General features: G+C 44.6%; 1 protein-coding gene across 1 annotated transcript in view; it reads left to right on the top strand.

Annotated features, from left to right (window-relative positions):
- LOC140726138 (dedicator of cytokinesis protein 2-like) overlaps positions 1-26,002 on the top strand; it is a 1,234,790-nt gene that overhangs the window by 1,134,222 nt on the left and 74,566 nt on the right. The window contains exons 39-40 of the mRNA XM_073042110.1: positions 7,729-7,818; positions 10,040-10,144. Of these exons, the coding sequence (XP_072898211.1) occupies positions 7,729-7,818; positions 10,040-10,144 (195 nt within the window). The remainder of the gene's footprint in view (positions 1-7,728; positions 7,819-10,039; positions 10,145-26,002) is intronic.

Genomic DNA, 26,002 nt, shown 5'->3' with positions numbered 1-26,002 from the left:
GTGGGGCATGGCCAAAAAAAGGTTGGGAACCACTACTCTAGAGACTGTATTGTGTGAAAATACCAGTAAATCAGCAGTTTCTAAGATACTCAAACCAACCTGTCTGGCACCAGCAATCCTTCCCCGGTCAAAGACACATAGATCATATCTTTTCTCCATTCTGATGTTTGGTCTGAACAACATATCTGATCATGTCTGCATGGTTTTATGCATTGACTTGCTGCCACATGACTGCTGATTAGATATTTGGATTAACAAGCAGGTATACCTAATAAAGTAGCCACTGAGTATAATCCATTGTGATAGTTTGCAATGGGGGATTTGTAGCAACTAATTTATACATAGTAAACACCTATAGATTGTAAACTACTCCATTGTCAGAGGTGTGTGGCGTTGGAGATTCGTGTTGCACATGATTTATGATGAAGAAACACAGTCGCTGCCCTTTTGCTTGTCAGGTCCACTCTCTCCTATGGAACAATAAGCTTTTGGTCCTACATCTTGCAGCAATTTTGTAATGGAAAGTGGTCTGAGATCTGAATTTGATGGGCTAGTAATCAGAATTCCAGACCTTTGATCCAGTACTCTGAATTTGAATCCCGAGGATGAATTCATGTTAAAAACAACCTGGGAATAACAAACTCAAGAAATTCTACAGATCCTGGAAATCCAGTGCAACACATAGAAATATGTTGGAGGAACTCAGTAGGTTAGGTAGAGTTGATGTTTCAGGCCGAGACCCTTCGTCAGGACTGGAAAGGAAGGGGGAAGAAGAAGGTGGCGGAGGGGAAAACTTCGAGTCGGCAGATGTTAGGTGAGGCCAGGTGATGAGAAGGTGGTGGACGTGGGAGGGGAAATGAAATGTGAAGCTAGAAGGTGATAAGTGGAAGTGGTAAAGGGCTGAAGAAAAAGGAATCTGATAGGAGAGGAGAATGGATTGTGAGAGAAGGGCATGGAGGAGGGGCACCAGAGGGGCTGGGAGGGAAAGGGGAAGAAGCCAGATTAAGAAGGTGTGGGGAGGGCGAGGAGTAGAAGTATCATCTTCCACCTTCGCACTTCGCTTCCTCTCCCCCATCCACCCACCTTCTCCTCACCTGCCAACTTTGCTGTCTTGATGAAGGGTCTCGGCCTGAAACATCAGGTGATAGTTGAGACTAGGTGGGAAGGTGAGGAGGAATGAAGTGAGACACTGGGATGTGATAAGTGAAAGAGGCAAAGGAGTGAAGAAGAAGGAATCTATTCGGAGAGGAGAGTGGACCAGAAGGGAAGTAGAAGGGATACTAAAGGGAGCTGATGGGCAGGTGAAGAGAAAGGAAGGGATGATAGTTTCAAATGTGATATAGCCAACAGTTAATTTACACATAGCAAACTACTCCACTGTCAAAGGGTATAATAACAGATGTGAAGTTGATGGGCTGGAAATCAGAATTCAAAGCTATTGATCCAGAACTCTGAATTCAAATCCCATCAAAGTTTCTGAAGAAGATGTAGTCCAGTTAAAATCAACAGTGGAATGCTGTTGAAAGTAAAGATTATCTTCATAAAGGTGCAGATAAAAGTTAGCCACTTGCTCTAAAACAAAACTATATTGATGCTCGAGGAATTCAGCTGAATAGGCAGCATCTATGGAAGGGAATAAGCAGTTGATATTTCAGGTTGAGACCCTTCTATTGGACTGAAAGGTAAAGGGGAGGTGTTCAGTATAGCGAGGTGGTGGAGGGAAGGGGTGGAACAAGAGCTGGTGACGGGTGGAAGTGACAAAGGGATGATGGTATCCAATGGGAGAGGATGGTGGAGCATGGACAGAAAAAAGAGAGGTGCAAAAGGGAACCAGTGGCAGGTGGGGAGCGGGTGTGAGAGTGATGGATAGATCGGGGTGCTAGGTGAACGGGTAAATTAATAAATTAGTATTGTCACACGTACTGGGGTACAGTGAACACTGTTTTACATGCTATCCAATACAACAGTGCATTGAGGTAGTACAAGTTAAACAGAGAAAGTGAAGTGCAGACAGACAATAAGATGCAAGGTCATAACAAGGTAGATTATGAGTCAGGAGTCCATGTTATCATACTATAGGAGGAGGTTTGGCGTAGTGGTGTCTCACATAAGGCTGATTAACAAGATAAGCTCCTATGGTGTTACAGGAAAGATACTGGCATGGATAGTGGAATGGCCGACAGGCAGGAGGCAGTGAGTGGTAAAAAAGGGGACCTCTTCTGGTTGGCTGCCAGTAACTAGTGGTGTTCCTCAGGGGTCAGTATTGTGACCGTTACTTTTCACATCGTTTGTCAATGATTTAGATATTTGAATTGATGGCTTTGTGGCAAAGCTTGCAGATGATATGAAGATAGGTGGAGGGGTAGGTAGTGCTGTGGAAGCAATACGATTGCAGCAGGACTTTGACAAATTGGAAGAATGGGCAAAAATGTGGCAGATGGTATGCAGTGTTGGGAAATGTATGATAATGCATTTTGGTAAAAGGAACAATAGTGTGGTCTATTCTGTAAATGGGGAGGAAATTCAAACATCAGAGATGCAGAGGGGCTTAGGAGTCTTCGTGCAAGACTCCAAGAAAGTTAATCTACAGGTTGAGTCTGTGGTAAAGAAGGCAAATGCAATGTTGGCATTAATTTCAAGGGGAATAGAATGTAAAAGCAAAGAGATAATTCTGAGCCTTTATAAAGCACTAGTCAGGCTGCACTTGGAGTATTGTCAACAGTTTCGGGCCCCATATCTCAGAAAGGATGTGTGTCATTGGAGAGAGTCCAGAGATGGTTCACGAGGATGATTCTGGGAATGAAGGGGCTAACATATGAGGAGTGTTTGACAGTTTTGAGCCTGTACTCACTGGAATTCAGAAGACTGCAGGAGAATCATACTTAAACCTACAGAATGTTGAAAGGACTAGATAAGGTGGACGTGGAGAGGTTGTGTCCTATGGCGAGGGTATCTGAAACTAGATGGCATAGCCTCAGAAATGGGGGGGGGGAACCTTTTGGAACAGAGGTAAGGCGGAATTTTCTTAGCCAGAGAGTAGTGAATTTGTGGAATGCTCAGCCACAGATTGCAGTGGAGGTCAAGTCCATGGGTATATTTAAAGTGGAAATTGATAGCTTCTTGATCGGTCAGGACATCAAAGGATATGGTGAGAAAGTAGTTCTATGGGGTTGAGTGGGATCCGGGATCAGCGATGATGGAATGGCAGAGCAGACTCAGTGGGCTGAATGGCCTAATTCTGCTCCTATATCTTATGGTCTAATCAACCATGTTTGTGTGTGTGGATCACATTGACTGATGATATAGGTTATTAGAATACAAGAAACAGTTGTCAACAGCAGGATAAATAACAGAAGCATTCACCTCGAAGGAAGTAGCAGCAAAATAGTCATTGGAAAGAGCTCAGTGCTTAAGCCTATAAATTTCCATATTTAGTTCCCAAAAACTCCTTAAAGGTTTAGATTTAAATTTGTTTACAAATCACATGTAAGTCAAAACATACAGTGAAATCTGTACATTATTTGCGTTAACAACCAACGCAAGCTGAGGATCTGTTGGAGGAAGTCCGCGAGTGCCAACGGAGCATGCCCACAAAGTTCAGCAGAACAACATGCAGACCAACATGCAACACGTAACAAAACCAAAAGAAACCCTTTCTCAAAGCAACACACCCAAAATGCTGGAGCAACTCAGCTGGTCAGGTAGCATCTGTGGAGATGAGTAAATAGTCAGCATTTCGGGCTGAGACCCTTCATTAGGACTGAGAAGGAAGGCGGTAGGTGCCAGAAGAAACTGTTGGTGGGAGGGGAAAGAAGCAAGATGGAAGGTTTTAGGTGAAGCCAGGTGGGTGGGAAAGGGCTGGAGCAGAATCTGAGAGGAGAGGAGAGTGGACCACAGGAGAAAGGGAAGGAGGAGGGGGGAGTGATAGGCAGGTGAGAAGAAGTAAAAGGAGGGGGGTGGTAGAATTTGTCTTCCAGAAGGAGAAGTTGACATTCATACAGTCAGGTTGGAAGGTACACTGACAGAATATAAAGTGTTACTCTTCCACCATGGGGGTGGCCTCACCTTGGCACAAACCCTTTCTCACCCTCCACCCACACGCCGACTGGCCTTCAACCCCAGGACGGGTCACCTCCGGGCTTCCAACCTCCAGATCGTGGCCCCGGACCCTCAGACATTAGCTCATCAATTTTATCAACTTTGCCTCCAGCCTCCAACCTGCCGTCAAATTCACTTAGTCCATTTCTCCCCTATCTCTCTGTCTCTATCTCTGGTGACAAACTGTCTGCCAACATTTTTTATAAACCTACTGATTCTCACAGCTATCTTGACTATCTTTCTTCTCACCATGTCTCCTGTAAAAGTGCTATTCCCTTTTCTCAGTTCCTTCATCACTGCTGCATCTGTTCACAGGATGAGACTTTTCTTTCCAGGACATCTGAGACGTCTTCCTTCTTCAAAGAACGGATTTCCCTTCCCCTACCATTGATTTTTCCCTCACCCACATCTCCTCCATTTCACTGATACCCACAGTCACCTCATCTTCACGCCATCTTAACATGATAGATTTCCTCTTGTCCTTCTGTCCTTACCTACCGGCCGATGAGCCTCCACATCCACACATCATTCTCCACAACTTCCGCTGTCTTCAGCGAGATCTTACCACCAAGCACATTTTTTCCTAACCTCCAGTCTCCACTTTCATCAGCGATCACTCCCTCAGTGACTCCCTCATCCATTCGTCTCTCCCTATTAATCTTCCTCCTGGCACGTAACCCTGCAAGAGGTAGAAATGCTACACATGCCAATTCACCACCTCCCTCACCCCCATTCAGGGCCCCAAGCTGTGCTTCGGGGTGAGGTCCTCTATTGTGTCCACTACTCCTGATGCAACCTCCTCTTCTTCAGTGAGACCCAACGTAAACTGGGGGACCACATTGTCAAGTAATTCTGCTCGATCCACAATAAGCAGAATTTCTCAGAGGTCCACAATTTTAATTCCTGACCCCATTCCCGTTTTGACATGGCAGCACACAATGAGGCCACTCTCAGGGTGGAGGAGCAACACTTCATATTCCATCTAGGTAGCCTCCAACTTGAAAACCTGATTTCTCCTTCCAGAATTTCTTCCCCTCCCCATTCCCTCTTCTTCTGTTTCTCACTCTGGCCTCATCTGCCTATCACCTCTCCCTGGTGCCCTTCCACCTTCCTTTTCTTCCATGGTCCCCACTCTCCTCTCCTGTCAGATTCCTTCTTCTCCAGCCCTTTACCTTCCCACCCTGGCTTCACCCACCACCTTCTAGCTATCCTCCTGCCCCTCCCCCAACTTCTTATTCTGGCGTCTTCCCCCTTTCTTTCCAGTCCTGGAGAAGGGTCTCAGCCCAAAACGTCGACTGTTTATTCAGTTCCATAGCTGCTGCCTGGCCTGCTGAGTTCCTCCAGCATTTTATGTGTGTTGGTCTTGGACATTAACCCTCTACATTGTAGGAGCTGCTAAAGGAATTAATTTGTTTAATTAGTGTCGTCCCTTTCTTTCTCATTCAGTGAAAATTACAAATTGTAAAATACTTGCTTTTATTTTATCATTTGCTGGGGCATGTGTTTTCATCCCTGATTGCCCTTGAGAAGGTGAAGGTGAACAGACTTCCTGAACCACTGTGGTCCTTCTAGTGAAGATGTTCCAACTGTCCATCAGACGGGGGGGGGTTCCACAGACCCAGAGACAGTGAAGAACTGACAATAATTTCCACATCATGACACTAAGTGCTGTAAGATCAGGGTTTGGTTCCTGCCGCTGTCTGTAAGGAGTTTGTACATTCTCCCTGTGACCGTATGGGTTTCTTCCGGGTGCACCAGGGTCATCCCACATTCTACAGTTAGTGTTGCTAAGCTCTAGGCCTGCTATCTTGTTGCCGGAAGCAGGGATGATAAATCTGCCATGATGGAATGGCGGAGCAGTCTCGATAGTCCAAATGGCCTAATTCTGCTCCAATGTCTTCTGGTTTTGTGGTCTTGTGGACATTTGTGGGCTGCCCCTGCACACCTCAAACTGTATCGGTCAGTGACGCAAGCAATGCATTTCACTGCATGCTTCAATGTACCAGTGGCAAATAAAGCTAATCTTCAATCTTCGGATGACTTAGATAGGAACCTGAGAACAGTGGTGTTTGCACTCACCTGATCACCTTGTCCTTAGTGGCACTTCAGTCCATCCAGTCTGACCTGCCCCCTGATTCTATACTAATCTGCATCATAGTCATAGAGCTCTGCAGCACAGAAACAAGCCCTTCGGCCCATCTAGTCCATGCCAAACTATTGTTCTGTCTGGTCCCATGTACCTGCGCCTGGACCATAGTCCTATACACCCCTCCGTCCATGTACGTATCCAAAATTCTCTTAAATGTTGCAATTAAACCCGCATCCACTACTTCTATTGGCAGTTCATTTCACACTTTCACCACGCTCTGAGTGAAGTTTCACCTCAGGTTCACCATAAATATTTCACCTTTCACTTTTAACTTACGACCTCTAGTCCCACCCAACTTCAGTGGAAAGCCCTGCTTGCATTTACCCCACCTGTATCTGCACCCCTCATAATACAGCATAGTTCCATCAAATCTTCCCTGATTCTCCTACCCTTTAGAGAATAAAGTCCTAACCTATTCAACCTTTCCCTGTAACTCAGGTCCTCAAGCCCTGGCAACGTCCTTGTGAATTTTCTCTGCACACTTTCAATCTTATTGATATCTTTCCTGTAGGCAGGTGGCCAGAACTGCATATAATACTCCAAAATTTGACCTCACCAACATCTTATACAACCGATCCCAACTCCTGTTCTCAGTTGTTGTTGTCGTTCCTATTCGCCTTCTGGCGCATCGGACGGCATTTTAGCCGTTTCCATAGCATTTGACTGTCTTGCACCAGGCTGAGTTGCTAGCTTGACGCTCAATCCAGCGTAGATGGACAGCGTGCAAGGAGCCAGTCGAATTTGAACTCAGGACCATTCGCCCCAAAGTCTGGTGCTGACTACACCACCAGCCAGTCCTGTCCTCAGATTTACAAAGGCCAATGTGCCAACTGCTCTTTTAACAAACCTGTCTACCTGTGAGTCCACATTGAAGGAATTACAAATCTGTATTCCCAGATCCCGCTGTTCTGCCACACTCCTGGGTTACCTGCTGTTCCTAAGACCATAAGATATAGGAGCAGAATTAGGCCATTTGGCCCATCAATTCTGCTCCACCATTTCATCATGGCTGCTCCATTTTTGCTTTTAGCCTCAGTCTCCTGCCTTCTCCCAGTATCCCTTCATGCCCAGCCTAATCATGAATCTATCAACCTCTGCCTTAAATATACGTAAAGACTTAACCTGTGGTGATAAACTCCACAGATTCACCATTTTCTGGCTAAAGAAATTCCTCCTTATCTCTGTACTAAAAGGACGGCCCTCGATTCTGAGGCTGTGTCCCCTGATCTTAGATTCCACCACCAGAGGAAACATACTCTCCACATCCATTCTATCGAGGACTTCCAACATTCCATTGGTTGCAATGAGGTCTTTGAGGTGATACTGTCATGGTGTGAATGCCCCTCACTACCGATGTAGGGGACAGGAAGTAAATAAGTAAAAGCCCCTTTGAAAAGAATGCATTGTACTGAGTCGATAATGTAGCACAGATGATGTAGTTCAATGTGATGGGCTAATTATTCACCCCTTGCTGCGAGCAGATGTGGGAAGAAGCCATTCATCTCTGCAAGGAGCTGGCTGAGCAGTACGAAATGGAGGTCTTTGATTACGGGCTGCTGAGCAAGACCCTGGTGAGTAAATTCAAGCTGGCAGTGATTTTGATAAGCTAATGATGAATGATGAAGCCCATATTGCATTCAGACGATTAGGCTTCTCCTTTCCACAGGCTCTTCTCTGATCCACAGAGGGAGTGTGACTGATGGGGCAGCGGGCAGCGACGAGCTTTTGAAGTAGTTGTAAGGTTAGCGGAAGAAATGTTTGGCTTTTCACTTCAAGGAGCTTAACGCTGGTTCAGATTCAACGGGGAGTCGAAACTGTCCAACGTGTCACTGGCCTTAGCCTACCTGTCATCAAGAAAGCTGCCAGCAACAAGCCATAAATATCATAGAACGTAGAACTTAGACATCTACAGCACATTACAGGCCCTTCGGCCCACAACGTTATGCTGACCGTGTAGCATACTCTAGAAACTGCCTCGAATTTCCTGAGTGCATACACCTCTATTTTTCTAAGCTCCATGTATCTATCTATGAGTCTCTTAAAAGACCCTATTGTATCCGCCTCTACCACCATCACAGACAGTGGACTCCAAGCACCTGCCACTCCTTGTAAAAAATTAACCTCTGACATCTCCCTTGTACCTATTTCCAAGCACCTTAAAACTATGCCCCCTCGTGTTAGCCCTTTCAGCCCTGGTGATCTGACTTTCCGCACGATCAATACTCTCATCATCTTATACGCCTCTATCAGGTCACCTCTCATCCTCCGTCGCTCCAAGGAGAAAAGGCCGAGTTCACTCAACCTATCCTCATAAGGCACGCTGTGCAATTTTGGCAACATCGGTATAAATCTCCTCCGCACTCTTTCTGTAGTTTCCACATCCTTCCTGTAGTGAGGTGACCAGAAATGAACACAGTACCCCCTGGGGTCTGACCAAGGTCTTACAGAGCTGTAACATTACCTCCAGGCTCTTGAACTCAGTTCCATGGTTGATGAATGCCAACACACCATATGCCTTCTTAACAACACAAAGGATTATAAAGGATCCCACCCACCCTGCTCATGGGCTGTTTGCCCCACTCCCACTAGGGAGGAGGCTACATGGCATCCATGCCAAAATCACCAGACTCAAGAACAGTTACAGTAGACTGATCAACACCCACCCACTAACCCACCTGTCCATTACTTTATCATCTCTTGTCAGAATCACCTTAAGTGCAGACACTACTGTACCCAGCCTCACTTTATGTACATCTAAGTATATTATGTATTTATATTTGTTGTGTCTTTTTATTATGGTATTCTTTATCTTACTGTGTGTTTTTATGCTGCATCAGATTCAGACTGAGAATTATTTAATTCTCCTTTACACTTGTGTATTGGAAATGACAGTAAACAGTCTTGAATCTTGAATGCTGAATCACTGTTCCTGCAGAAGCGAACTTAGGACCAGGAACATCACAGCACATTCAGCCCAGAATGTTGCGCTGATCTTTTAAACTACTCTATCTAAACTTTCCCTCCTACGTAGCCCTCCAGTTTTCTATCCTCTATGTGTCTGTTAAATGCCCCTAATATATCTGTCTCTCCCACCACCTCTAGCACAGTGTTCCTTCTGTATTCTGGCCACTATTTCACTACAAGAAGTATCAGGTGTAGAGGACGGATGAGTATGGAAACTACAGCGTTGCAGCCATGACAGAGACTTGGCAGTCACAAGGACAGGAACTGCTGCTGGGTGTTCTGGGGTTTAGATGTTTCAAAAGGGCCGGGGAGAGAGGTGGGGAGTGGCATTGCTAACCAGAGACGGGGGAAAAGCCAATAGGTGGATGGAGGTGGGGAGGAGGTGCGGTTACAAAAATGGGTGATGCGCGGTTCTGGAAGGAAAGTATGGAAAAGGGGTCAATAGCAGGAGGGCAAAAGTGAGAGTGAGGGGTGAGGAGCAAAAAGCAAGCAGGTGAGGGTTACCTGTAATTTGTAAAATTCGCCGTTCAAACACTGGGCTGCAGGCAGGCCAGTTGGGAAAGGAGTTACTGTTCCTCTACCTTGGCAGTGGAGGAGGCTCTGCATTGACAGGACAGTGTGGGGATGCGAAGGGGAATTGCAGAGCATGCTGAGAGCTTAGGATGGCCGCTACAGACAGACTACAGCTGTTCAGTGGCAGAGAGCGTCCAGCAGCCATGGAACAGAATGGCAACCAAACTGGCTGAGAGAAGAGCACTAATGACAAATTGGAAGGACGTGGTACATTTCTTGTCAGCCTCTAATCGCCCTCTGCTTTGAATTTTGCAGCAACGCCAAGCCAAATTCTATGAGAACATCATGCAGGTTCTGAGGCCCAAGCCAGACTACTTTGCAATTGGTTACTACGGCCTAAACTTCCCAAGCTTCATGCGGGTAAGAATCTCTTTGTCTTTCTCAAACAGTGTGGTCTATCTTTGTGAGGAGTGAGGGATACGGTGATTGATTGCATTAGAACTCACGGACCATGGAATGGTACAGCAGTGACGATGGAGGGTATTTCAATTCAGAGGAAGTGTGCACGGCATAGATGAACCTATGCATGAGCAGAATTTTCAATGTGTTTTGTCCGTTTTGAAGTTCAAGGTAACTTTATTATCAAAGTTAATATACATCACCATATGCTGCCCTGAGATTAATTTTCTTCTGGGCATTCAATAGGTACATTTAACATCAGAGAAACGTATACAGTATACATCCTGAAATTCTTTTTCTTGGCAAACATCCACGAAAACAGCCCCAAAGAATGAATGACAATAAAATGTTAGAACCCCAAAGCCCCCCCCCCCCCCGATCCCCTTTCCAGGCACAAGCAGCAGCAAAGCAATGACCCCCCCACCAGCAATAAAGCATTGGTGCCCCCCACCGAGCACTCAAGTGTACAGCAAAGCATCAAAATAGACTCAAACTTGCAGTGCCCGCAAGACTACTCATTTACCCAGTAATTCTTCATACCGCAAGCTCTCTCTCTCTCTCTCTCTCTCTCTCTGTAATAAGGGAAAAGTGATGTCTCCATTTCACAGTGAGACGGGAGACATAACAATCAACTCGCTGACTCACAATAAATACAAAGAAACACAACAGAATCAATGGAAGAAACTACACATGAACAAAGATGGATGAACAACCAGTGGAAAAGACAACAAATTGTTCAAATACGAAAAAAACCTAAATATTAATAACATATAAATAAGTAATAACTAATATTGAGAGCATGAGTTGTAAAGTGGGTTCATAGGTTGTAGAATCAGATGGGATGCCAGTGAGTGAATTTATCCTCTCTGGTTCAGGAGCCAGGTTGAGAGGTAATAACTGTTCCTGAGCCTGATGGTGTGGGTTCTGAGGTACCTGTACTCCTTCCTGTTGGCAGCAGTGAGAAGAGAACATGGCCTGGGTGTTGGCAGGGAGTTCAGTAGTCTCATGGCCTGGTTGAAGAAGCTTTTTCCCTTCATAACAGTCCTTGTTCTAATGCTACAGTATCTCCTTCCTGATGGTGGTGGGGCGGGGTTTGTCAAAGAGTTGGTTGGATGGATGAGAGGGATTGTTGATAATGCTGATAAAAATAATAATAAATAATAATTAATGATTAAATAAATAATACTGAGAACATGAGTCATAGAAAAGTATAGAATAGAAACAGGCCCATCAGCCCATCTGGTCCATGCCGAACTGTTTAAACTGCCTACTCCCATCAACCTGCAGTTGGACCATAGCCCTGCATTCCCTGCCCATCCATGTACCTATCTAAACTTCTCTTAAACGTTGAAATTGAGCACGTGTGCTTTGCTTGCACTGGCAGCTCGTTCCACACTCTCACAACCCTCAGAGTGAAGAAGTTTACCCTCATGTTCCCCTTAAACTTTTCACCTTTCAGCCTTAACTCATGACCTCTAGTTATAGTCCCACCCAACCTCAGTGGAAAAAGCCTGCTTGCATTTACCCTATCTATGACATAACTTTGTATATCTCTATTAAATTTCCTCTCACTCTTCTACGTTCCAATGAGTTGTGGAGTCCTTGAAACTGAGTCCATAGATTCAGCTCAATGATTAGTGTGAAGATGTCACTCTTGAACATTACTGTCTTAAGAGGGAAGATGTTTTTATGAGCAGGAAAATTTTTCCTATTTTCATACGGTTGTTATAGCGACACTGGAACAGTCTGGCCAGGGGCTTGTATGTAGTGAAGCGCGATTTATTATCACCACAGTTGGGAAAATCTCAGGGTCCAAAGCTTTTTGAGTATGCATTGCACTCAGCCTGTGACTTGAATCCATTTGGAATGCATTAAAGAGTGGCCCTGGAGATGGTGGGAGGCACAGGAAGAGATGAAGATGGATCACACACTATGTTGCTTTGCTGAAAGTGATTGTAAAATATTTTGTTCTCTCATCAATTGAAGGTAGAATTGAAGCTAGTCCTTCAAACAACATTCCCTCTAATTTCTTTACACTTACTCAGATCAACCACTGCTCAGAGCAGGAAATTTTTACATAGCCTGAAAGCTGCTCAGCACTTTAATAAAATATTATAGTGGTTCAATGGTTCAAAGGTTCCATTTAATATCCTAGAATATAATCTGAAATTCTTATTCTTCACAGACATCACAATCATGTTCTGTGTCGAATGACGTGAGGCATGGATGATCACGGTCTTGACCATGATTGTTCTTGGCAAATTTTTCTACAGAAGTGGTATGCCCTTGCCTTCTCTGGGCAGTGTCTTTACAGGTGACCCCAGCCAACATCAATACTCTTCAGAGATTGTCTGTCTGGTGTCAGTGGTCGCATAACCAGGACTTGTGATATGCACTAGATGCTTATACGAACATCCACCACCTGCTCTCATGACCGTAACCAGGGGAAGAGGCTAAACGTGTGCTACAACTTGCCCAAGGATGACCTGCAGGCTAGCGGAGGGAAGGAGCGCCTTACACCTAAAAGAAAATTTCAGCTGTGTGGCAACAAATGCTTTGTGCATGGGAGCATTTCTGTTACTCTGCAGCCGTGCAGCTTGGGAGGAACAGTGCCTTCAAGGGATAAGAAGCTTGATCCACTGACACTAGCAAAATGTAACACTACCTCGAAATGTATTTCTTATTTAAAATCACTTGCCACAATATCATAGGCACATAGTATCAGGTGAGCATCATTCGCAAGAAGAGGCCACCCTCAGGGTGGAGGAGCAATGCATTATATTCTGTCTGGGTAGCCTCCAACCTGATTTCTCCTTGCAGTTAAAAAAATTCCCCTCCCCTCCCCTCTTCTTGTACTCCTCACTCTGGCTTTTTATCTCTTCTCACCTGCCTTTCACCTCCCCCGGTGCACCTCCTCCGTCCCCTTCTCTTGGTCCACTTAATGGCAGGATACTTGGTAGTGTGGAGGAGCAGAGGGATCTGAGGGTACGTGTCCATAGATCCCTGAAAGTTGCTTCACAGGTAGATAGGGTAGTTAAGAAAGCTTATGGAGTGTTAGCTTTCATAAGTCGAGGGATAGAGTTTAAGAGTCGCAGGGTAATGATGCAGCTCTATAAAACTCTAGTTAGGCCACACTTGGGAGTACTGTGTCCAGTTCTGGTCGCCTCACTATAGGAAGGATTTGGAAGCACTGGAAAGGGTACAGAGGAGATTTACCAGGATGCTGCCTGGTTTAGAGAGTATGGATTATGATCAGAGATTAAGGGAGCTAGGGCTTTACTCTCTGGAGAGAAGGAGGATGAGAGGAGACATGATAGAGGTATACAAGATATTAAGAGGAGTAGTGGACAGTCAGCACCTCTTCCCCAGGGCACCACTGCTCAGTACAAGAGGACATGGCTTTAAGGTAAGGGGAGGGAAGTTCAAGGGGGATATTAGAGGAAGGTTTTTTACTCAGAGAGTGGTTGGTGCATGGAATGCACTGCCTGGAGTTAGTGATGGAGGCAGATACACTAGTGAAATTTAAGAGACTACTAGACAGGTATACGGAGGAATTTAAGGTGGGGGTGTTATATGGGAGGCAGGGTTTAAGGGTTGGCACAACATTGTGGGCCGAAGGGCCTATACTATGCTGTATTGTTCTATGTTCTATGTTCTCCTCTCCTGTCAGATTCCTTCCTCTCCAACTCTTTATCTTTCCCACCCACTTGGCTTCACCTACCACCTTCTCGCTCTCTTTCTTCTCCTTCTCCCTCCTTTTTATTCTGGTGTCTTCACCCTTCCTTCTCAGTCCTGAAGAAGGGTCTCGGCCCGAAATGTCAACTGTTGATTCATTTCTATGGATGCTGCCTGACCTGCTGAGTTCCTCCAGCATTCATATGTTGCTCTGGGTTTCCAGCATCTGCAGACTTCCTCGTGTTTATCATTCACAAGAAGAAACCGCAGTTGTATGAAGGAACACAATTAGAACAAAAAACATAATTTCTGTGCAAAGTAATCATCGTGTTTCTAAACTGTAGTAGCTATGGTTGTGCCAGTTAGTCCAAGAATCAAATGGTTGAAGGGAAGTCGCTGTTGTTCAACCTCGTGGTGTGAGGCTTCAGGTTTCCAAACCTCTTGCCTGATGGTAGCAACGATAAGATGACACGTAGACAAATAGAACAAAAGGGCTGTGATGCGGTAGATTGAGAGATCAAAAGTTCATCATTAACGCACGAGGTCTGTTCAAGCGTCTTATAACATAGAGCATAGAATATTCCAGCACAATACAGACCCTTCAGCCCAAGATGTTGTGTTGTCCTTTAACCTACTATAAGATCAATCTAACCCCTCCCTCCTACATTGCCCTGTATTTTTTCTATTATCCAAGTGCCTAAATAAGAATTTCTTAAATGCTCCTAATATATCTGCTGCTACTGTCACCTCCGAAAGTGTGTTCCATGCACCCACCCCTCTCCGTTTCAAAAACTTACCTCAAACATCCCCCTCCAATCACGTTAAAATTTTGCTTCCTTGTATTAGCCATAACAGCAGGATAGACTCTTATTCTTCACAGACATCACAATCACGTTCTGTGTCGAATGACGTGAGGCATGGATGATCACGGTCTTGACCATGATTGTTCTTGGCAAATTTTTCGACAGAAGTGGCTTGCCCTTGCCTTCTCTGGGCAGTGTCTTTACAGGTGACCCCAGCAATCCAGCTCACAACAGATGGGCCCACAGCTTGATGATCCTGTCACGCTCTGGCATTGTAGTGGTTAGCACAACACTTTACAGTACAGGCAACCCGGCTTCAATTCCCGCTGCTACCTGGAAGGAGTTTGTACATTCTCCCCGTGACTGTGTGGGTTTCCTCCAGGTGCTCCAGTTTCCTCCCACAGTCGAAAAACATACTGGTTGGTAGGTTAACTGGTCATTGCAAATTGTCCCATGATTAGGCTAGAGTTAAATAGGTGGGTTGATGGGTGGTGTGGCTCATTAGGCCGGATCGACTTCGTCTTTTGCTGATTAAAGCATCAAGGAAGATCAAAATCATCAAGGCGGGTGTGGAAGGTGATCAAGTCCTCAGCACCATCTACCAGCCTCTCTTGCTTGCTGCCGCCGGAGAAGGTGGCGGTCTCTCGGTCTCTCTCGCTCACTGCTCCCGGGGGAAGGTCCTTGCATTCGAGAGATCTTTCTCTCTCCCTTCATGCTTTGGATGGATAGGGCCAGAGCAAGGTTTGATCAACACGGATTGAAGATTTGGACTCTAATTCAGTTTCTATAATGTGTTCTACTTCTACTTCTGCTTCTGCTTGCTTGTTTTTGTTAGTACCATTGGGTGATTTTTGAATTGGGCAGCCTGCAGGTAATAAATACTGAGCTGAACTCCACTGAAGTTTGCCTTTTGTGTTTTCTATTCCATGTTTTTCATTGTTTTTTTTTTGTTGCCATTTTTTTGCTTGTGGAGAGCAGGGGGTTTGATGTTTTCTTTGAATGGGTTCATGACTGCCTGTAGCGAAGGCGAACTTCAGGGTTGTATACTGCATAATACTTTAATCATAAATGTACTTTGAACTTCAAACATTGAACTCTAATATTCAGTACCCTAACTGATGAAGGCCGGTGTGCTAAACACCTTATTCAACACCCTGTCTACCTGTGTCACTGCTTTCAGCGATCTATGCCTTTACTCTACTCGATGTTACTTGCTATTTTTGAATGGTTGTTTGTTTTGCACCTTAGCCCCAGAGGAACACAGTCTCATTCAGCTGTATCTACGTATGGTTTGAATGATAATTAAACTTGATTTGATACCACTGTTCAATGCGTATTTGCATTAACGAGCAGGTGTACAGGTCTACCTAATAAAGCGGCCACTGTGTGTGTGTATGTGTATATATATATATGTACAAAAATCAGCATTGTCTGGAAGATAAATACAGAGTGAACCATTCAGCCTATAAAATGAATCATGGTAAGTCTGTTTCCAATTTAATGAGCCATACGTCCCTATTTTTTTTTTATTAAATGCAATCGTGAACAGTAGCCAGATCAGAAATGCTGATCAAATCCCTTGGCACATTTTCATTCAGCCAAGAAGGTGTAAGAAATGGTCAACCAACTGTAATATAATGAAAAGATTTTGTGCATTTACTTGAATGAGCTCGGTTTATTGGAATAGTGAAGAGTTCCACTTTTGTGATGAGCCTCTTGCAGGTTGATTTGAATTAGTGAAGTCTTTTTAAAAAGAGGCTTTTGAGATTCATTTTAGTTCCTGTGACCAATTTAGTCTGTTTACAAGTACACAGGGACAGTGAGGGGAGATATGTGACAATAGACAATAGACAATAGGTGCAGAAGTAGACCATTCGGCCCTTCGAGCCTGCACTGCCATTTTGAGATCATGGCTGATCAATTCCTATCAATACCCGGTTCCTGCCTTATCCCCATATCCCTTGATTCCCCTATCCATAAGATACCTATCAGTTGTGTTGAGAGCAGTTTGGTGAGAGAAGAAAATATTGTTAAAGGTCTAAGATCTTAAATCAACAGAACAGCTATTGATTAAAGACCCTTTCTGTATAGAGCTTCTTCCCTCTCTGTCTTTCTCTTTCTTCCTCCCTTTTTCTATCTATCAACATAACTATCTTTAACTCTCCCCCTCTCAGTCTCCCATTCTCTCCCTCTATTTCTCCCCTCTTCTCTCCATCAATCTATCTAGATATCTATCTGGATATATAACTCTATGTCTCTACCTCATCCTTTCTCACTCTCACTCTTACCCTCTTTCTTCCTCTGTCTCCATCAATCTATCTAGATATCTATCTGGATATCTATCTCTGTCTCTACCTCACTCTTTCTCACTCTTCGTCTCTCTTCCTCATTCTCTATCAATCTATCTAGATATCCATCTCTATATCTCCCCCTCACCCCTCTTTCCCTTTTTCTCTCCTGCTCTCTCTCTCTCTCTGTTTCTCTCGCTCTCTGCCTTTCTGTGTCTCTCCCTCATTGTCTGGATACTAAATTGAAGATATTGCATTGGCAGAAATCAATGCAATTAAAGCCCTGAATATGCAAATGCTTGTTGCATTCTACAGAGGGTGCTGAGGAGAAGGTCTACTGTGACAACAATACATGAGAATTGGATTACCATCGGCTGAGATACATTCATCAATAGGCTTTGGGGAGAGGGGTCACTGAGTGACAGTGTGAAGGAGCCCGATTATCATCAGGAGAGCTAGAGGCACTTGCAACAGGGAGCTGTGGGAGGGGCGTTACTGAGATACAATGGAAACTAATGACAGACTGGATATAGTCAGTAAAATAAAGAGGTCAATGTGAGTGGAGAAAGGGGTTACACAGCTCAGTGAGCGGGTTAGGCGGCACAATGGTGCTGCTGGTGGAGCCACTGTCTCACAGTGCTGGAGACCCAGGTTCAATTCTGTCCAGTTGAAATCTGTTTATCCTTCCCTGTGTCTGCATGAACTTCCTTAGGGTGCTCCGGTTTCCTCCCGTAGCTCAAAAATGTTCGTCCGCCATGCACATTGTCTCTAGTGTGTAGGTGATAGGGTGAATGGGGCAAACTGGAGGAACTAGGAAAAATGGAATTAATGTAGGTTTATTAAAAATTGGTGGTTGATGGTTGGCGTGGATTCATGGGTCAACGGGCATGTTTCCATGCTCTATGCCTCCGTGTCTCTACGATTGACGTCTGTAGAGATATCGTCAGTAACACAGGGCCCCGGAGGGAGAGGGTCATGTTAAAGGTTCTGAAGTAGATTAATCAGGATCAGAATCAGGTTTAATATCATCAGCATATGTTGGGAAATTTGTTGTCTTTGTCTTAAAATAGTTAAATTATATAAGTAGTGCAAAAATAGAATTAAAAATTAGCGAGGTAGTTTTCATGGGTTCAATGTCCATTCAGAAATCAGATGACAGGGGAAGAAGCTGTTCCTGAATCATTAAGTGTGTGCCTTCAGGCTTCTGTATCTCCTTCCTAATGGTAGCAATGAGAACAAGGCATGACCTGAGTGATGGGGGTCCTTAGTGATGGATGCCGCCTTTTTGAGGCATCACTCTTTGAAGATTGAAAAGTTGGTTTGATTCATGATGAAGTGTGACCTGGGAGGGGCTGACCTGAGTCCGTCCATTCGGGAGCCAGCCATGATCAGAAAGATAACAGGAACCAAATGGGGTTGCCTAGCACTATGTTTCTCAGTCATCGAATATTGTGTATCCACCTGGGAGAGAGGTGCTCACACAAACATCATCAATACACAGCTCCATATTTCTATGAGTATAATCTCAGGAACCTGTCCAATGGATTCCAACAATGAGTGGAATAACACCCCCGGAAATCCGTAGAAGAGCAGCTTCAGCAAAATTCTACAAGCGTGTCCAAAATACACCCAACAACATTCCATTTCATAAACTCATCGAAAATGCTCCTCCAACTTCCTGACTCAAATCCCGAAAACCGTTCTACAACTTGAGAAATCTCAACTCTCGTGACGAACACGGCACACCAACATGCCCCCCAGTGGAGATCTAATCGACAACCCTACTCGCTCTTCCTGTGCTTTACTACAGCTACCAGGAAATTTGGTACTTGGAGGTCTATTTGGACCTCCGCAAATAGACTCAGAAATCAACGTGCCAAAACAGCGCGGACACTACACTGATGGGGCCCCTTGACAAACCCCCAGCTTGCCCCTGTGGTGCCCCAACTCAAGATGTCCTCCACCTGGTCCAAGTATGCCATCTCACCAAGTTCTGAGACAGCTTTGCCGCATTCAGTCGATGCAGCCACGAGCTGGAGGAGTGGCTTGACAAAAACCAGTTAGAAGTGCGAAGAGAAAAACACCTGGCATACGAAACAAGAACAACTCCTTGAAGAAGTCCTGGATACTATGGAAGCTAGTGCCCATGATGGAGCTGACTGAGTTTACAGCTCTCTGCAGCTTATTTCGATCCTGTACAGTAGCCCCGTCCCCCCTTCATACCAGACTGTGACGCAGCTAGTCAGAATGCTCTCCATGGTACATCTGCAGACTTTTTTGAGTGTCTTTGGTGACATGCCAAATGTAGGTTTATTAAAAATTGATGGCTGATGGATTAGTGGGCCTGCTTCCATGTTGTATGCCTCAGTGTCTCTATGATTGATGTCTGTAGAGATATAGTCAGTAACACAGGGCCCTGGAAGGAGAGGGCCATATTGAGGGTTCAAAGGTAGATTAATAGGGGACTTCTCAGGTTATTTCTGATAGCTCTTCAGTGACAAAGTCCTCATCTGACACAGGGAATGCAAAAGTTGAGATATGCACAGCATGATCTGACAAACGGCTTTCAGCAGCCAGAGAATTTACAAGATTTCCCTACATTAATGCCACAGGATCTTCAGCAAGAGGGAGGATAAAGGCCGGATTTTGTGGTCATGGGCCAGCACAGTAGCATAGTGGTCGGTGCAACACCTCACAACAGCCAGCTGTATGATCAGGGTTCGATTCCCTCCGCCATCTGAAAGGAGTTGGTTCATTCCCCCCGTGACTGTGTGGATTCCCTCCGGGTGTTTGGGTTTCCTCCCGTAGTCCAAAGATACACTGTTCGGCTTAGCGAGCTGTGCTCATGATATCTTAGCGCGGGAAGTGTGTCAACACTTGTGGTCCTGGCAATCCTGGCAGATGTGATCTGATGCAAATTGACACATTTCACTTTATGTTTCAAGGTACAAATGACAAATAAAGCTAATCTTTAATCAGATGTGGGATCTAAACTCAGAACCTTAAACACAGGTGAGAGTCACCTCCTCTGCACGTAACAAGTATCAAAGCGTGCTTGGACTTGCAAGAGGAAATCCGCTGAGAGAAGCAGTTGACAGTGATCCTGGCTGGAACCAAACAGGGAAGTGTGGAAGTGGAGCTAGATAGAGGAAAGACAAATACAGAGGAAGGACACGTGACTGTGGTAATGAGCCTGGGTGAGAACATGGCTGGAGTGCAGCAGAACAGCAGGATTTACAGAGGGGGGGGCACTGAGAGAAAGTCTCCCATAGAAAAGAGATGTTCAGAGATGGCATACCTTGAAGAAACTTCATGGTGGAGTGATACAATGGGTGCACCGTATGTAGCATTTAGCGTAGCACTATCAAAGTGCCAGCAACCTGGGTCCAATTCCTACTGCTGGCTGTAAGGAGTTTATACGTTCTCCCCATCACCGTGTGGTTTTCCTCCAGGTCCTCACATTCTTTGTCAACTTCCAAAGAGTGTTCGCCTGGCGAGAGACGGGCTCAGTTGTCGTCGACTATGGATTGACAGCACAAGTTTTTGGCTTTTTTTATTGCATGATTGTGATACCATTTGTGCTTGCTGTCTTGTGTGTGCTTTGTGCTGTTGGTGCTGTGTTTTGCACCTTGACCCTGGAGTAACACTTCTTTGTTAGGCTATATTCATGGGTATTCATGTATGACAATTAAATTTAAGCTGAATTGAATTGAATCCTGCAGGTGTGATTGGAAGGCATGGGCTCGTTAAACTGGAAGGACCTGCTACCATGCTGAATCTCTCAATAAATAAATAAGATCATAAAACTATAAGGCCATTGACATAAGAGCAGAATTAGGCAATTCCACCCATTCCATCATGGCTGATTTATTATCCCTCTTAACCCCATTCTTCTGTCTTCTCCCCATGACATTTAACACTCTTACTAATCAAGAACCTGTCAAGCTGCATGTTAAATATACCAATGACTTGGTCTCCACAGCCACCTGTGGAAATAAATTCCACAGGTTCACCACCCTCTGGCTAAAGAAATAAATAAGCCCCAGAAGTGAAAAGATAGACATTGATTTTTTTTCTTCAAGTAATGTTGAAGGGAACTTTCATGCTTTCAAAAAGTTAGCCGATATGATTTCCTTTTTAAGGATCCTTAATTATGAGATTGCCTTCTAAAATGCACTCTCCAGGGGATTTCCAGTTCAATATTGCAAAATTGTATGAGGCCAAATAAAAATGAAGAGTGTTCAAATCGAAAGACAGACGTTATCTCAGAGGTCCAATTTCACCCTTTGAGGCTGCAAGGACTCGTGCTTCCAAAAAACTGGTTCATGATTATGGAATGCCACTGAAAATAATTCTATCAGATATTAAGGCAATCCAGAGAATTTGCCTGGGTTGTATACAGAATGGACCTCTGGATAGCTTAAAACCATAAGGCCATAAGATATAGGCCACTTGGCTCATTAAGTCAGCTCCACCTTTCATCATGGCTGATCATTTCCCTCTCAGCCCCAATCTCCTGCTTTCTCCCCATATCCCTCCACCCACTAACTAACCAAGAATCTGTCAGACTCTGCCTTAAATATACCTAATGACTTGGCCTCCACAGCCACCTGTGGCAATGATTTCTACAGATTCAACACTCTCTGGCTATGGAAATTCCTCCTCCATCTCCTTTCTGAATGGATGTCCCAATAGTCTGAATCTGTGTCCTCTGGTCTTAGACTCTACCACCATAGGAGCACCAGAGGGAGGCAAGGAGATAAGGTGAGAGATGGATATGTCAATCCATGGCTTCCTGTACTGTTGCAATGAGGCCACACTTAGGTTGGAGAAACAACAGCTTATATTCCATCTGGGTAACCTCCAACCTGATGACATGAACATCATCTGCTTGAACTTCCAGTAATGTCCCTCCCCTTCACCATTTCCTATCCCCTTTTTCCTCTCTCTCCTTGCCTGCCCATCACCTCCCTCTGGTGAAAGAGGGAGGTGATGGCCTTCTGATCTCTCCTATCGTACTCCCCCTTCTCCAGCCCCGTATCTCTTTCGCCAATCAATTTCCCAGCTCTTTGCTTCATCTCTTCTCCTCTGTCACCTTGTGTTTCTCCTTCCCCTCGCCCATCTTTCAAATCCATTCCTCATCTTTTTTTCTCCAGTCCTGCTGAAGGGTCTTGGCCCGAAATATCGACTGTACTCTTTTCCATAGATGCTGCCTGACCTGCTGAGTTCCTCCAGCATTTTGTGTGTGTTGCTTTCATCCTGGAATATTTTTCATGAACGTCTCCAATGTTGGCACATCCTTTCCTAGATAAGGCTGGGAGAAGGATAGGGGAGATGATGGATGAGAGTGGGGCCTTTGCTACATTCCAAGCTTCAACCGTTCTTCTCCACAGACTTAATTGCAACATCTGGGCTTCATTACTGAGGCAGTTTGAGGTAAGACAGCACAGAGACGGGCCCTTTGGCCCACCAGCTCCATGCCAACCATCAAGTACCCACCAATGTAGATCCTATTTACCAGTGTTTCAAACCGTGCCTTCCAAGGTTCAAAAACAAAAATATTTGTACTCTGCTTCTGTTCATTTCCTTCTCCCCTTTTACTCAGCAGTGGGTCTAGTTTTCATTTTAATCATCCATTTTTTAAAAGATACAGTGTGGTGCAGGCCCTTCCGGAAGGACAAGAAGTGTTGCAAAGCATCTCAACTATTTAACCCGAACTTAATCGTAGGCCAATTTACAATGTCCAATTAATTTATGAATCGGTGCGCCTCTGGACTGTGGCAGGAAACTTGAGCACCTGGAGGAAACTCACACTCTCACGGGAAGAACTTTCTTACAGAGGATGCTGGAGTTGAACTCTGTACTCCAACGCCCAGGGCTGTAATAGCGGTGTGCTAACTGCTACGCTACCTTGGTGGCCTGCATAATAAAATAGATTGGGTAATAAGAGAGAAAATCTGGCCTCTGGCAATGTTCAGGAAACCAGCAACTCCAAATAAGAGCCAGAGGACGGTGAAGAATGTGAAGATCATCTTTGTGATCAAAACTACTCTCTCTGTAAGGGTGGGTAGTGAAGGGGAATTGAATTGTAATAGGTTGGCTCTTTGAGTGATGTCACAACAGCCTCGCAGTCAATGTCAGTAAGACTAAGAAATTGATTGTGGACTTTAGGAAGAGGAAGCTGGTAAAACACACAGTAATCCTCATCGAGGGGTCATCAGTGGAAAGAGTGAGCAGCATCAAGTTTTTGGGTGTGAACACCTCAGAGATCTACCCTGAGCCTAAAGGCACATCAGTGAGAATACTTCACTAGGTGTTCAAGGAGCATGTCATCAACAATTTCAGCAAATTTCTGTAGACGTATGATGGGAAGCATTCTGACTGGTTGCAGCCCTGCCTGGTATGAAGGCTCAAATGCAAAGGACGGCAAGTGGATGCCGAACATTGCAGACTCAACGTGCTCCATCATGGGCACAACCTTCCCCACAATTGAAGACATTTTCAAAGCTGGTGCCTCAACAAAGTGGCATCCATCATTAAAGATCCTCACCGTCCAGGGCATGCTCTTTTCTGACTACTGCCATCAGGGAGGAGGTACAGGGGCCTGAAAATACACACTTAATGTTAGGAACATCCTCCTCCCCTCCACCATCAGATTTCTGAATGGGGGATGAATCAATGAATATGACTTCACTATTCCTGTTTTACACAATTTTCTCTATTCGTTTGTTTTATTAATTATAACCTTACAGTAATTTTTCATGTATTGCACCTATACTACTGCCAGAAAAAGACAAATTTCATGGCATTTGCCAGTGACAATAAATCTGATTCTGATTCTAATTTGCACTTCTTTGGGCTAGAGAGGAAGGGAATGGGATTGGCAGCATTACCCTACAAAGAGCCAACACAAGTTCAGCGGGTCAGCTGTATCTGTAGAGGGAGATGGCCAGTCAATGTCCACAGCTGCTCTCTGGCCTGCTGAGTTTCAGCAGCATTTGTGCGCTGCTCCAGATTTTCAGCATCTGCATTCTCTCCGGAGACGCCGACACGGGTTTATTGGGTTTCATACCTTGCCTATGTCCTGTCGCGGCTCCAGAATTCGAAAAGTACATTAGTTTATCCTCAGTGAACATCACAAACACTGACACTGCAATCATTAACAGATTGCTGTTTGTGGGATCTTCTGCACAATTACAGTACTGTGCAAAGGTCTTGGGCACATGTGAAAAGATAATTCTGTAAAGTGAAGGTGCTTTCAAAAATAATGATATGAAAAGTTTCTAAATATCAAAAAAAAATCAGAATCAGGACCAGGTTCAGTATCACCATGTGTTGTGATTTAGCATGTGCCGTGAGATTTGTTGTAATGTGGCAGCAGTACATTGCGGTACATAATAAAAACTGTAAATTACAGTAAGAAGTTAAAAAGTTAAATGAGTAGTGCAAAAAAGTAGCGGGGTAGTTGTTCATAGGTTCAATGCCGATTCAGGAAACTGATGGTAGAGGGGAAGAAGCCTTCAGGCTCCTTTACCTCCTCCCTGATGAGAACAGGGCATGTCCTGGGTGATGGGAGCAGTAAAATACTAAATCAAATCAATCTTTGGTGTGACCACCCTTTGCCTTTAAAACTGCAGTTTTTTAAGAAAATCAGCTGGTATGTTGTTCCAAGCATCTTGGAGAAGTTGCCACAGCTCTTCTGCAAACTTTGGCTGTCTTGCTCGCTTCTGTCTCTCTGGGTAATCCCAGACAGCCTCGATGATGTTGATATCAGGGCTCTGTGGAGGTCGTAACATCTGAAACCATATAGAACATCCAGGGTGCCAAAGATTTTTGTTCTGTATCTGTCAGTTTCCTTACATTATATCAATGATAGGTTTTTCACAGGGCTATAAAAGCAGCTTTCCTGGGGGTGGACAGTAGCGTAGTGGTTAGCTTAACACTTTACAGCATCAATGGTTGGGGATCAGATCCCCCTCTGTCTGTAATTAGTTTGTGAATTCTCCCTGTGACCACTTAGGTTTCCTCCCGGTGCTCCAGTTTCCACCCACATTCCAAAGACATACTGTACATACTGTAAGCTAATTAGTCACATGGATGTAATTGGCCGGCATGGGTTTTTTGGACCAGAATGGCCTGTTACCATGTTCTATCTCTAGGAATACTAAGCTATACAAACACGAGAGAAAAGAGATGAATAGATCTATTTTACATTTTATTTAAGATTAAAGATTAGCTTTATCTGTCACACACACATCGAAACTACAGTGAAATGCATTGCTTGCATCAACTCAAATTAGCAAGGAATGTACTAGGCAGCCTGCAGGTGTTGCTATGCTTCCAGCAGCAACACAGCATGCCCACAACCCACTCTACCTAACCCGTACATCTTTGGAACGTGGGAGGAAATCGGGGCCCCCAGAGGAAACCCACATAGTCATGGGGAGGACGTACAAACTCCTTACAGACAGCATCGGGAATTGAATCACGATCTTGCGTCTGGCTCTGTAAAGCGATGTGCCAAGCACTATGCTACAATGTCTTGCTACAATATGCTACAATATTAAGTAGAACGGATTCAAAGTTTGTTCCACAATCAAATAAATGCAGATAGCTGGTCCCTTCAAACCCTCCATCTCCTCCTTGACAAACCTAAGATCATCAAAAGTCATTTCCAATTTAATCTTCTCTTCAGACAACTTATAACTATTGAAGTCCAACCATCGCTTTGCCTAATTTATTTCCTGAGCTCCTCTGATTGATCAGAACATAAGAAGTCGTTTAATGAGTCCAAACATGTTCTCAAATTTTAAATTTCCTTTACTTCAAGCGCCTTCTGTGCTTTGACCATGGTTTCAGGAACCTGTCTGCAGAAATCCTGATGTAATTCCGTCTGAAGATATTCACTGCTTCATCGACATCAAAAACAAGGGAACACGTCTTCATTTAGCGTCGGCTTTGTTAAGGATGTACGAAACTCCAAAGGGGAATTAGCTGATCTTCAAAAGCACTCCCACACACAGTGGCTAGTCACACTTGTGCTTAACATCGAT

This window comes from Hemitrygon akajei, chromosome 4 (genome assembly GCF_048418815.1).
Source record: "Hemitrygon akajei chromosome 4, sHemAka1.3, whole genome shotgun sequence".
Lineage (NCBI taxonomy): Eukaryota > Metazoa > Chordata > Chondrichthyes > Myliobatiformes > Dasyatidae > Hemitrygon > Hemitrygon akajei.
Note: the sequence above shows the minus strand (reverse complement) of the source record. Positions and strands in the feature narration are given on the sequence as shown.